This window comes from Sturnus vulgaris, chromosome 4, assembly GCF_052056855.1.
Source record: "Sturnus vulgaris isolate bStuVul1 chromosome 4, bStuVul1.hap1, whole genome shotgun sequence".
In the NCBI taxonomy this organism is placed as follows: domain Eukaryota; kingdom Metazoa; phylum Chordata; class Aves; order Passeriformes; family Sturnidae; genus Sturnus; species Sturnus vulgaris.
This window is the reverse complement of record NC_142246.1, coordinates 2594126-2606462: the sequence shown is the minus strand read 5'-3', so window position 1 is coordinate 2606462 and position 12337 is coordinate 2594126. Positions and strand designations below refer to the sequence as shown.

General features: G+C 50.0%; 1 protein-coding gene across 3 annotated transcripts in view; it reads left to right on the top strand.

Annotated features, from left to right (window-relative positions):
• Window positions 1–9638, top strand: part of PTPRA (protein tyrosine phosphatase receptor type A) — a 117785-nt gene extending 108147 nt beyond the window's left edge. For all 3 annotated transcript variants that reach the window (XM_014876180.2, XM_014876178.2, XM_088162963.1), the window contains 10 exons: window positions 1794–1960; window positions 3558–3693; window positions 4469–4618; window positions 4737–4830; window positions 5837–5913; window positions 7220–7354; window positions 7593–7718; window positions 8098–8249; window positions 8475–8610; window positions 9293–9638. In XM_014876180.2, coding sequence (XP_014731666.1) covers window positions 1794–1960; window positions 3558–3693; window positions 4469–4618; window positions 4737–4830; window positions 5837–5913; window positions 7220–7354; window positions 7593–7718; window positions 8098–8249; window positions 8475–8610; window positions 9293–9367 — 1248 coding nt within the window. In that variant the 3' untranslated portion in view covers window positions 9368–9638. The remainder of the gene's footprint in view (window positions 1–1793; window positions 1961–3557; window positions 3694–4468; window positions 4619–4736; window positions 4831–5836; window positions 5914–7219; window positions 7355–7592; window positions 7719–8097; window positions 8250–8474; window positions 8611–9292) is intronic.
• The last annotated feature ends 2699 nt before the right edge of the window (window positions 9639–12337 follow it).

Genomic DNA, 12337 nt, shown 5'->3' with positions numbered 1-12337 from the left:
CTAACAAGCTAAAAGCAGGAAAATGGAGGTGTATCTGGTTAGTTACAAGGTCTTTTAAAGGCTAACTATTTAATTAAAAGCTAACATTTATATTATTTATACATTTGACCTAATAACTGAGCACTTGTGATTTGCACTAAAGTACTATTTAATTTTAAAAGTACTACTTAAAACAATGAAAAAGGAACAAGAAGAAGAGATAACGCCCCAAAACTTCTATCTTGTCTTATATTTATTACTATATTTTAAAAACTTTACATTTAAAACCCTTTACCATGTGAAATGACACTTTTATTCAAGCTATACACCAGTGATTCTAACTCTTATCACTCAAATTTGGAAGCCTTCTCCAAGGCCTCAAGATAAAAGCAGTGGTTTTTTTGAGGGTCAGAAAGCTCAGAAAATTCAAAACTCCCAGGTTTCAGGGTTCCAACATGGTCCCAGCATGGCTGTGCTGAGAGCAGGGAAGTGAGGGATGCCAGGGCTGAAATTCCATCCTGCACTTCTCCAGCACTTGCTGTTACCAGTGTTGGTTCCTGCTCTCACCCACAGACACATAATACCTGAAAATAATCAGATTTATCCCCTCAGCTGAGACAAAACCCAGCACTGTATGTGTTGGGTTTGATTGCTTTCCCATCTGTCACCACATTTCCTTGTCCTCCAAGGAGACTCTGGGTGTTTTAGTCATTCTGTTTTGTTTTCCTGCTGCTCCCAGAGGCAGGCAGGGAAGAATTGGTGCCTGCAGACCTGTCTGGACACTGAGGGTGATTCTCCTGAGCCTCATCCTTCACTCCAGTGGCCTGGATGTGTGTGTTTTCCTCCCCTGCCTTTAATCCAAGGATGATCTGGCCAGAGGAGTGGGAAAGGATGGAGCAACAGCTTCTGTGTGAGCTTGTTGAGGATGAAATATGGCAGCTGCTGCCAGGCTGGAGGCACAGGCTGGCATCTCACACCCCTCAGATGTGGGATGTGCTGCTGGCTGCTTAAAATGTCATGTTTTTAGAGACTGATCTGTCCCAGAGCCTGAGCCCATGCCCTTTTAGCTGTGGATGTTGGGTCTGCAGCTCCCTCTCTCTCTCTCTTAATTCTGGGGGAAGAAGGGAAGCCTGAATATTTCTTGTTGGGTTGTGGTTGTTTATTTTTAAAGGAGTTGAGCAGTTATTAGTTGTTGTAAAGTTGTTTATTGTAAAGGTGTATTGCTTTTGAAAGGCAAAGAGTTACAAGTGTTAAAGTTTATGCTAAAAGTTTTTGGCAGAGAGTTTTAAATAGAAGTAAAGTTTTAATTAGAAGTTGAGGTTTTAGTAGTGTTGATGTTGTTGTGGAAGTTTTTATTTTTTTTGGGCAATGGTGGTAAGGAGAGAAGAAAAATGAGAGAGCGAGAGTAAAAGTGAAATTTTTTTAATGCATAGGTTTTTATATACAAATTACTTAATAAGCTAAAAACACAAACTCAATATTTCTTTTTAACTTACTAAAATTTTAGTCTGTCAGGTTACATATAAACCATACATATGGTCTACCTTGTTTTATCTAAAAAATGTAAGCAGTATTCTTACTATAGTTTTATTATGTCTAAAGCTATGTTCTTGGAGCATTCATGGAGGCTTGTTTTCTACTTTGGTATATAGGAATATGTTTTTCAGCCTTCACTGAAACTTGTTGATTTCTCACTGAGGAACTCAGGCCTTTGTTCTTCAGACTCCCAACATCTCCCCCTCCTCTTTTGAACCACATAGATTCTTTTAATAACTTTATTAATTAACCTGAGTCCACCTTTCTTTCCCCTGCAGGTGGGAGATGTCACAAACAAGAAGCCTCAGCGCTTGGTGACCCAGTTCCACTTCACCAGCTGGCCTGACTTTGGGGTGCCCTTCACCCCCATTGGGATGCTGAAATTCCTGAAGAAGGTGAAGACCTGCAATCCCCAATATGCAGGAGCCATAGTGGTGCACTGCAGGTGAGTCCTGCTCACAGCCAACCTCTGCCTGTCCTGGGTCACCTAGAAAGCATCTCTTATTTTAAAGGAATTTATTTTTTTTTTGCAGTCAGGACTTTTTCATGATCTTTATTCAACTTTCCTGTGCTAAATATCCTCATGGGCACATGCAAAAAATGCATGAATTGAAGGAAGTTCTTGGAATCAGTGATGTTAGTGTGTTAAAACTCATCTGGAGGGGTCATTTGGATTGGCTGGATGCTGAGTGAGCCAAGCTGAGCACTGGTGGCATCTCCCTCGGCTCTCCCCTGCCCTGGCATGAGAAGATAACATCCCTCTTGGAGAGAAGGCAGTGCTGAGCTGACAGATTGCCTGGAGCAAGGGCCGTGGAGATTGGCCTCACCTGGAGGGGTTTCAGGCACAGCAGCAGCCCTGGGGGAGCCACATTGCAATAGGGAGATGAGGAATGGGTATGGCATTGATGGATCCATAACCATGGATCATGGTTGGACCAGAGATGGTCACATTTGCACCATCCCAAGTTTGTTTTTCTTGCATTCTTGAGAAGCTCCTGATTCCAAGAGCTTTGTCTTTCTTTAGTGTCTGCTGCTCTCATGGAAGACAATCTAGTCCAACCCCCTGCCATGGTGTCTTGGTTTGAAAGATGAGTGTCTGCTAAGAAAGGCAGGAGCCTCGTTTTGAAATGGAGAATGTAAACCCCCTCCCTCCAAATTATTGTAAATTTGAAATTAAGGGGCTCTCAGGCAAAGATATGGGAATAGGAATAACAGTTCTCTACTAGGAAAATTAAAATAGAAATCCAGTATTACAGAGAACAAACCCAGAAAAAACACTGCCAGAGTCAGAATCCAAGCTGACCCCTATCAGTCAGTCAGGGTTGGTGCAGTCCCATTCCATGGTGGCTGCATCCTCCTGCAGTGACAGATGTGGCTCTGCTGGAGCAGGGCTCCTGGAGAAGGTGCAGTTTTCCTCCAAAGGGCCAGTGATGATGCGGAAAGGTTTGGTTTTCCTCTGGAATCCATTGGAAGAAAAGGTTGCTCTGATGTTCCAAATCTCAGTTTTTATCTAGTTAGGAAATGCTTGGCTCCTCCCCCTGGGTGGAGCATCTCCCAATGGGATGATGGAATTTTATCAGTTAATCAGTGGGACCCAATGGGATGATGGAATTTTATCAGTTAATTAGTGCGACCCAATGGGATGATGGAATTTTATCAGCCATGCCCTGGGACTCCATGGCCCATTAACAGGAGATATCTCCTGCAGGAAGGATGGGTTGTGGAAAAGATAAAGAACACTGCCCCAGCTGTTTAACAGATGTTCCATTAGCAGAGAATATCTCCCACAGAGATCAGGATCACTGCCCCAGCTGGTTTAACAGATGGTGATAGAATACACACTTTTGGTCACATCCTGTATTGCAGCCCAAGACACATGGCCAGGGACTTCCCCTATTCCCAGGTTGCTCCAAACCTGACCTTGAACAATTCCAGGGATCCAGGGGCAGCCACAGCTTCTCTGGGCACCCTGTGCCAGGGCCTCCCCCACCCTCCCAGGGAGGAATTCCTTCCCATTCTCCCACCCCACCCTTCCCTTGCAGTGCCGGGGTGGGACGCACGGGCACTTTCATCGTCATCGATGCCATGCTGGACATGATGCACACGGAGAGGAAGGTGGACGTTTACGGCTTCGTGAGCCGCATCCGGGCTCAGCGCTGCCAGATGGTACAGACAGATGTGAGTGTGCTGCTGCTGCTGCCCTGCCCTCTGGGCCTGCATTTCCTTCACCCAGTCAAAGGCTGTGGGAGGGTTGAGTGTCATCGCTCCTTTTGGGTGATGCTGCATCAAGCGGGGGGGTCCTGCTCTTTTGAATCGCCTTTGTAGAATCATTGAATCATTTAGGTTGGAAAAGATCCTTAATGGTCCGTCCATTCCCCCAGCACTGCCAAGGCTACCACTGACCCATGTCCCCAAGTGCCACATCTATGTGGTTTTTAAATCTCTCCAGGGATGGGGACTCACCATGGGCAGCTGGGCTGGCCTGAACAACTCTTCCCATAAAGAAATTTATCCAATATCCCACCTGCCCCTCCCCTGGCACAGCTTGAGGCTGTTCCCTCTCATCCTGCCCCTTGTTATCCCCTGGCTGCCCCTTCTTGCCAGGGAATCTTGTGGAGGCAAAGGTTCCCCCTGAGCCTCCTTTTCTCCAGGCTTGGAGAACATTTTGTGTCACATTTGCTTTGTTTGGTGTGGTAAATAAAGTCTCAGTCCCCATTTAGTGGCAGGAAGGTTGTCACTCACTTTTCTAGGGTTTCAGAGGGTGGGCTGGGGGGTGGTGGGTGGGTTTACACCCAGCATGTGCTCAGTGGGCATGGAACATGGCAGGAAAAAAAGAGCAGAGGAGAAAAAGCAAAGTAACTTGCATGGCTAGAGGGGAGGTGTGGTTATGAGCAGTGAGACCAATTTGAAAAGGAGGATTTCAGAGAGACTCAGACTTCTTTTACCCCTCCAGATGCAGTATGTGTTCATATACCAAGCACTTCTGGAGCATTATCTTTATGGTGACACAGAGCTGGAGGTGACCTCATTAGAGATCCACCTCCAGAAGATCTACAATAAAGTGCCAGGGACCAGCAGCAACGGGCTGGAGGAGGAGTTCAAGGTGAGCATGGCTGCAGTGTTGTCCTGGTGGATCTGCTGGGATGGGGCAGGGATCACCGTGTGTGTGTGGCACTGGGTGGCTCTGAAACTCCCCCTCTGCTTTGCTCCTTGCCCTGCAGAAACTCACTTCAATCAAAATCCAGAATGACAAGATGAGAACGGGCAATTTGCCAGCCAACATGAAGAAGAACAGGGTGCTTCAGATAATTCCATGTAAGGCTTGTTTGGCTGGTGGGTTTGGGGACAGGAATCAGGGTGGAGAGATGGGACAAACAGGGACCTTGTGATGTTCAACAAGGAAAAGGGCAAAGTCCTGCTCCTGGGGAGGGACAAGCCCAGTCTGTAATGGGGTCTCCCAGATGGGTGGAAAAGCAGCTTGGCAGGAAAGGACCTGGGGGTCCTGACAGACCCCAGCCTGAACCTGAGCCAGCAAAGTGCCCTTTGTGACAAAAGGGACAGTGGTGGCCTGGGCTGTGTGAGACAAAACAATTCCAGCAGGTCCAGGGAGGGGATCCTGCCCCTCTGCTCAGCACTGGTGAGGCCACACCTGGAGCACTGGGTCCAGTTCTGCCTCCCCAGCACAAGAGGGACATGGACAGACTGGGCAGAGCCCAGGGAGGGGACTGGAGCATCTCTGCTCTGAGGAAAGGCTGGCAGAGCTGGCACTGCTCAGCCTGGACAAGAGAAGGCTCCAGGGGTCTCATCCCTGCCCATCAGCAGCTGCAGGGAGGGTGCAGAGAGGATGGAGACAGGCTCTTGGCAGTGGTGGCCAGGGACAGGACAAGGGGCCATGGGCACACACTGAGCACAGGAGGGTCACCATGGAACACGTTTTGGGTGTGGGGGTCACCAGGTGCTAACACAGGTTGCCCAAGGAGTTTGTGGAGTCTCCATGCCTGAAGATATTCAAACTTCATCTGGACACAAATGGGCAACCAGTCCTATATGACCCTCTCTGCTGGTTTCTGCTGCCAAGACTTTCTGCCTCAAGGGGAAGGAAGTCCCAGTGCTGAGCAGTTCCATTTCCTGGAGAGCTCAACATCCCCTTCTTCTGCCCCAAACCAGGGCTTGGCAGAGGGTGGAGCTGACTTTCCTTGTCCCACCCAGGTGCACTGTGCTCCTTTGCCCTTATCTCTGTCTCTCACTTAGGGCTTGGTGACTCCCCAGCTAGAGGCCATGCAGGTGATCCCAAATCTCAGATAATTTTCTTCTGTTGCAGATGAGTTCAATCGAGTAATCATTCCAGTGAAGAGAGGGGAAGAGAACACAGACTATGTAAACGCTTCCTTCATTGATGTGAGTCTTCTCCAAACTCCTTTCCATCTTCTCCCAATGGAAACCACCTCATGCTGCTTCCTTTGGGAAGAATTTATCCCAAACACTCCTTTTGTGGGTTTTGTACAGCTCCCTCCACGTGACTTTGCTCTGTGTCACCAGATGGTGCTGGTTTCTTTCTCCAAGAAACCCCCAGGTATATCCAGCTCCTTGTGGGAGAGGAGAGCTGGAGTCTGAGCAGAGCCTCCAAATCCTGGCCTCACTTCTGCTCCTCTGGGCTCTGCTGATGGCTGTGGAGAAGGGATCCATGTATCCATGGAAATAACACAGCACTGGCCATTTGGTCAGAAAACATCCACCAGATTAGATTAGGGAGCAATACACGATCCCAAAACCTTGGAGAGGAGCCAGGTCAATCCCATTACACCTGTCTGGGTGGTGGCAGGAGGCGAGGCAGGGAGGTTAAGTGCTGTCCTCACTCTGAGGAGGAGATAAGTGATTGCACATCCTTCTCTCCTGAGCAATCCTGTTGACTCCAGGGTGACATCTGGGATGAGTATTGATCTCCATGCAGTGATGCCAGTGCTGGCCAAGTGACAGACCCTGCTCTTTTCCAGCCCAATTTCTGCTTTCATCTTCTAATGACACATGGCTTTTTTTTTTTCTTCCCCAAAAAGGCAATCACTTGGTTTGCCCACTAAAACCAGTTTTTCCCAGTTCTAACATCCCTAATTAATGGCTCTCTGAAATCTCATTTGCTGGGTCCCTGCTGTGGCTGCAGGAGCAGCCAGGAGCAGCTGCCTTGTTGTGCATCCAGATCAGAAAGCTTCTGTGGCACGTAAGCAATTTGGGCTGAGGATTCAATTTCCTGCCTCTGCTGAACTTTGCTTAAATGACAAACTGCAAATGACGAAGGATCTGCAGTCACAGTCTGCAGGAAGGGCACAGAGGAGTCAGAGGGGTTTGGAAACACAAACTCTTTGTGGCTGGGGAAGAGCCAGAGCCATCCAACCTTCCTGCTGGTTTTCATAGATCATAGAATGGTCTGGGTTGGAAGGGACCTTAAAAATCATCTAGTTCCGTTTAGTTTTGCTTGCTTCTTCCAAAAATCCCCAATGAAAATCCTACCTGGAGTACTTGGAGCTAAGGCAAAGCTCTTCTCCAGCACTCAGAGCTTGCAATATTGCTTAGGTGTGCTGGAAAGCCAAATGGATGAAGCCAGGTGTGTGCAGGGGGGGATGATCCTCCCAAAATTGAGCTGAGCTTGGTAGGCCAGCCATGTCCAAGAGATTCCTCCTGACCCACTGAGGCCGTTCCCACACTGCAGGGTTATCGCCAGAAGGATTCCTACATCGCCAGCCAAGGGCCCCTGCAGCACACGATAGAGGACTTCTGGAGGATGATCTGGGAGTGGAAATCCTGCTCCATAGTGATGCTGACAGAGCTGGAGGAGAGAGGCCAGGTGAGCTCCCAGGATCAGCTGCACTAAACACCAGGGAAATAAATGAATGAATGACAGGAGTTTGGAATGGGATGACCCTTAAGGTCACGTCCAACCCAAAGAGTTCTGTGATTCTGGGAGTTAGTGAAGCCTATGGGATCCCACCTGGTGTTGGGCAGCTGCCAGAAGATTCTTTTATCCAAATCCATGGGAGAAACAGAGGATCCTCACCCTGATCCCTTCTGTGGTGCTCCCTCAGGAGAAGTGTGCCCAGTACTGGCCCTCTGACGGCTCCGTGTCCTATGGGGACATCACAGTGGAGCTGAAGAAGGAGGAGGAGTGTGAGAGCTACACAGTGAGAGACCTGCTGGTGACCAACACCAGGGTAAGAGCCTGCCTGCTCCCTCTGGGGACCTCTGGGTGCTCCTGAGTTCACTGCCATGAGCCCCTGCTGGTGTTCCCTCAGCTCCATGAGCTCCCCATTGTCCCAAAGGGATTTTATCCCTGTTTCCCTGCCTCCCATCCCTGAGAGTCCCTGTCCTGCTGCTCGTTCCTTGACCATCCCCTCTATTCTGCTGCCCTCACCACCAAGCCTCCCCCCTGCTCCCCATTCCCTACACTTTCCCTCCTCCATGCCCTGGCAATGTCACTCCTCCACAAGCAGCTTTAATACATGGATTGCTGTCCCAAAGCCCTGAGCCCGTGGGTTCCTTGGTGCAGATCTCTCACCGTGTGCCTGACCTCGAGCTGTGCCCTCCCAACAGGAAAACAAGAGCAGACAGATCCGACAGTTCCACTTCCACGGCTGGCCAGAAGTTGGGATCCCTGGGGATGGCAAGGGGATGATCAACATCATTGCAGCAGTGCAGAAACAGCAGCAGCAGTCTGGCAACCACCCCATCACTGTGCACTGCAGGTAAAGCCTGGCTGGAGCAGCTGGGCCACCCCTCCCAGGGCATCTGCTCCACCAGGAGCTTGGGAGATGCTCAGAACCCCAAAACATGTCCTGGATAAACGGGGAGAGGCTGGGGCAGGACTGGCTCCTGCAGTTCTCCAGCACTTCCCACGTGGATCATCCCCTGGGCAAAGCCAACAGGGGCAGGACAGGGGTTTTCCTCACCCCCTGGTTTCTCTTTGCCAGTGCTGGAGCAGGAAGAACGGGCACCTTCTGTGCACTGAGCACTGTCCTGGAGAGGGTGAAGGCAGAGGCGATCCTCGATGTCTTTCAGACAGTCAAGAGTTTAAGACTACAGAGGCCACACATGGTGCAGACACTGGTAGGTGCCTCCTGCCCCACCAGAACCTCAGCAAGGACGGGCTGGGGGCCCAGTGTGGAGCAAAAACCTCCTTGATTCAAGGTTTTTGCACTCCATGAAAGAGGGAGTGAGGGAAGATGTGGGTTCATCATCCCTGGAAGTGTCCAAGGCCAGGTTGGACAGGGCTTGGAGCACCCTGGGCTACTGGGAGTTGTCCCTGCCCATGGCAGGAGGTTGGAGCAAGGTTATCCTTAGGGTTCCTTCCAACCCAAACCATTCTAGGATCCAGGATTCTAAGGAGGTGGACCAGGAGGTGTCTCCCCTTCCTCTTGTTAAGGCATCAAGTGCCTTTTAAGCACTGACAGAAGTCGTAGGAACCTCCTTGGAGACATCCTCAGCCACAGTCCATACCTGAATGAGCTTTAACGCCTGGAAAAGTGTCCTGGAGTGGCTGTGGAGCCCTTTAGGGTTGGAGCAGGTGGGGCTGGGTGAGGTCTTGCAAGAGGGATTTGCTCAGGGTTTTAAAAGTCTTTTGGGATCCAAACAGAACTTCAGAGAGGGAAAGGGAAAGCAGAGTTTCTTTTGCCATGAGTTTGGGGGTCACTGGGAGGTAGGACCTGCTCTGCACACCTGAGCAAGCATCAGGTGCTGTCTCAGGTGTGGATTTTCCTGGTCTGACACTGTTCTCTCCCCAATCCCACAGGAACAGTACGAATTCTGCTACAAGGTGGTGCAGGAATACATCGACGCCTTCTCAGACTACGCCAACTTCAAGTGAAGAAAAACAGGAACAAAAAATCCACACCCACCCCCCCAAAACAAATGACAGAAGAGTTGCCTTCTTTAATATTTTGTAATATTCTGTTTGTTAATATACCCCCCCAAACAAAAAAACTATGTGTATATATCTTAACTGTTTTAGAGGTTGGTACCATAAGCTTCATATTAGCTGGAGATTTTATATGTAGCAAAGTGTTAGTGCAGATACTGTTGGCTCCTTTTTTTCCAATGTTTTATTGGGGAATTAAATAGCGTGATGTTTGGATTAATATTGTCATACCATCTCTCTTCTGGAGAGTTGATACAGGCTGTTATTTTGTTTGTAAATCTTTTTTTTTTTTTTTTCTTGAGGGAGTAAAGCCTTTTTAAAAAAAAAAAAAAAGGAAAGAAAGATATCCTGGATCTCATCTGAAAACAAAACCCAAACTCCCCCTCCAACCCCACCAGCACAGGCTTTTCCAAACCTGCAGGGAAATGGTTTCACATTTTTCTGCTGGTCAGCTCTTAAAAAAAAATAAGGAGAAAAAAAAAAGCTCATTCTGTGTGTGTGTTTATATATGAATAACCTCATTTTTGTACCAAAAGCTAAAAACTTCCCCCTTCAAGGTGAGGCCACCATGTGCTGCTGGTTTGGAAACTAATTGCCACACAGCAGCACCCAAATGTTGGGATTTTGACCCCAAAAAAGCAAACCCCAGACAGACAAAAGGATTTTTGCTCCCTGAAGGAAAGGTTTGTGTGTTTAGAGCAGGGATTTGGGGTGGCCCTGAGCTGATCACAGTGGCCCTGCCATCCCTGCTGGTGCTCTTTGCACCAGGTGAGCTCCATCCCCAGCTGCTGGAAGAGATGTCACATTATTTTTCCTGGCATCCTGAGAGATCAGAGAATGAGGGAATGGTTTTGGGGTTGGAAGGGATCTCATGGAATGTCTAATCCCACCCCATCCATGGGCAGGGACACCTTCCACTGTCCCAAGTCACTCCAAGCCCCATCCAACCTGGCCTTGGACACTGCCAGGGATCCAGGGGCAGCCACAGCTTCTCTGGGAGGAAGGATTTTTGCAAAGCCCCTACTCCAGACCTGCTCTCTTTCAAGAAGAATCCAAAGGGTCAAGAAATACCCTGAGGACCAGGGGTGCAGCACTTGTTTATTAGGAAAAAAAAACAAAAACAGGTTAATATGGTTGATTTTAGTATTTTCTTTCTTACAAAGAAGTGCCTGAGTACCTTCCTTGTTTCTCCTTCAGTCAGGGGCACCATGCCCAAGTTACTCGGAGAGCTCTATCCCCACTGCAGGCACTGGGAGAACTGGTTTGGAGCAGAGGCTTCACCCCAAGGATTTCTCTGGACACTCCACACAGTGATGGGGAGCACAGGGTGGGTGGCAGGGCCCAGGAATATTGACAGCTCTGCCCAGGGATGTCCTAGACTCAGGATATGGGGTAGGAAATTCTGGGTAAAAACAGCCCATGAATCAAGAGTATCCAATTTTTTCAACTTTTTCCATCCAGGTAGGATTTACAGGGGGGCTCAGTGGAGGCACACAGGCAAGGGGACACCCTCAGCCACCCAAAACACCCCCAAAAGGTGCTTTGCTGCTGCCATCATCCCCACTTTATCCCCTCTGGTACCCCTCGTGAGCCCTAACATCACCCCATTTCTAATAAATTCCAACTCCTAAATTTTGGAGGCTTTGGGCCAAGGCTGTCAGTCACAGTCAGAAGTAAATGTGATGATTCCAAAGAAATGGGGACCCTCCTTGAACAGGAGGGCTTCACTGTCCCCACAGATGTTCCACCCAGGAACATGGACCACCCCAACAGCTCCCTCCATCCCACTGCACAGTGGGTGCTGGCTGCTCCCTGGTGCTCTTCATGAGTTTTTCCCCCTTTTTTTCTTTCATTCCTGGGATCTCAGAGGGCTTGGGAAAATTTTGGGGTCTGTGGAGCTGCCTTGAGCTTTTGCCACAGCATCTGCCCTGCCCCATCCTGCATCCAAGTGCAAATATCAGAGAGATGAGCAGCTGCTGGAGATAATCCAGGGCGAGATCCTGCCTAAATCCCCTCCCTGAGCTCTGTCACATCCTCTGAGCTGGGAGCTTTGGGCTCCATGGCCATTGCCAGCATCCAGCCCCAGTTTGGGGGTGACACATTCGAAATGGGGAAAGAACCAGGGAAATGGGGGCTGGGGTGGGGTAGGGAAACTGAGGCACAGGGAATTTGATCCCTTCTTTTCAACAAGAGCATCCCTGGAGCTGCAGAGGGACCATCTGGATGCATCCCTTTCCCAGGAAATGGGAAATGAGCCCGTGTTGGGGGGTCCCCAGCTGTGGGTGATGGAGCTACAATGGGGTCAGCATGGCAGAATCCCCAGAAAAGGGGAGTCAGGATGCGGTCTTGCAATGCCAAGGGGATTTTGGGGGAAGGAGGCACTGGATACTGGCACGAGGAGGCCGATGGCATCAGCGAGGTCACGGTCCCCTGTGGGAACGGTGGCCGGGCCGACGTCATTGTCACCGAGCCCTTCAAATAGCGGCGCCTGCCCGGGCGGCCACCGCTCCAGCGCCGGCCACCGCCACCACCGGCACCTGCCCGCACAGGTGAGGCTGCCCTGGGCACGGCACGGGGTGGGCCCGGGCTGGGGGGTCCTGCTTGCCCCAAATCAGACCCCAAAGGGGCGTGGGGGGAGTGTCCGTGCGGGATCCAAACCCCAGCAGCACCCCGGGGTGCTGAGCCCCTCCGGCTTCTCCAGCCCCAAAGGGCACCCAGGGGTGCTCAACCCCTCTGGATCTGCATCGCAAACCCACCCCAATGAGATGCTGGGTCCAGCGTCTGCATCCCAAATCAACACCAGCACCACCCATGGGTGCTTATCCCCTCTAGGTTTGCATCCCAAACCCACCCCAAAGAGATGCTGGATCCAGCATCTGCATCCCAAACCCACCCTAGAACCATCCATGGGCGCTCAAC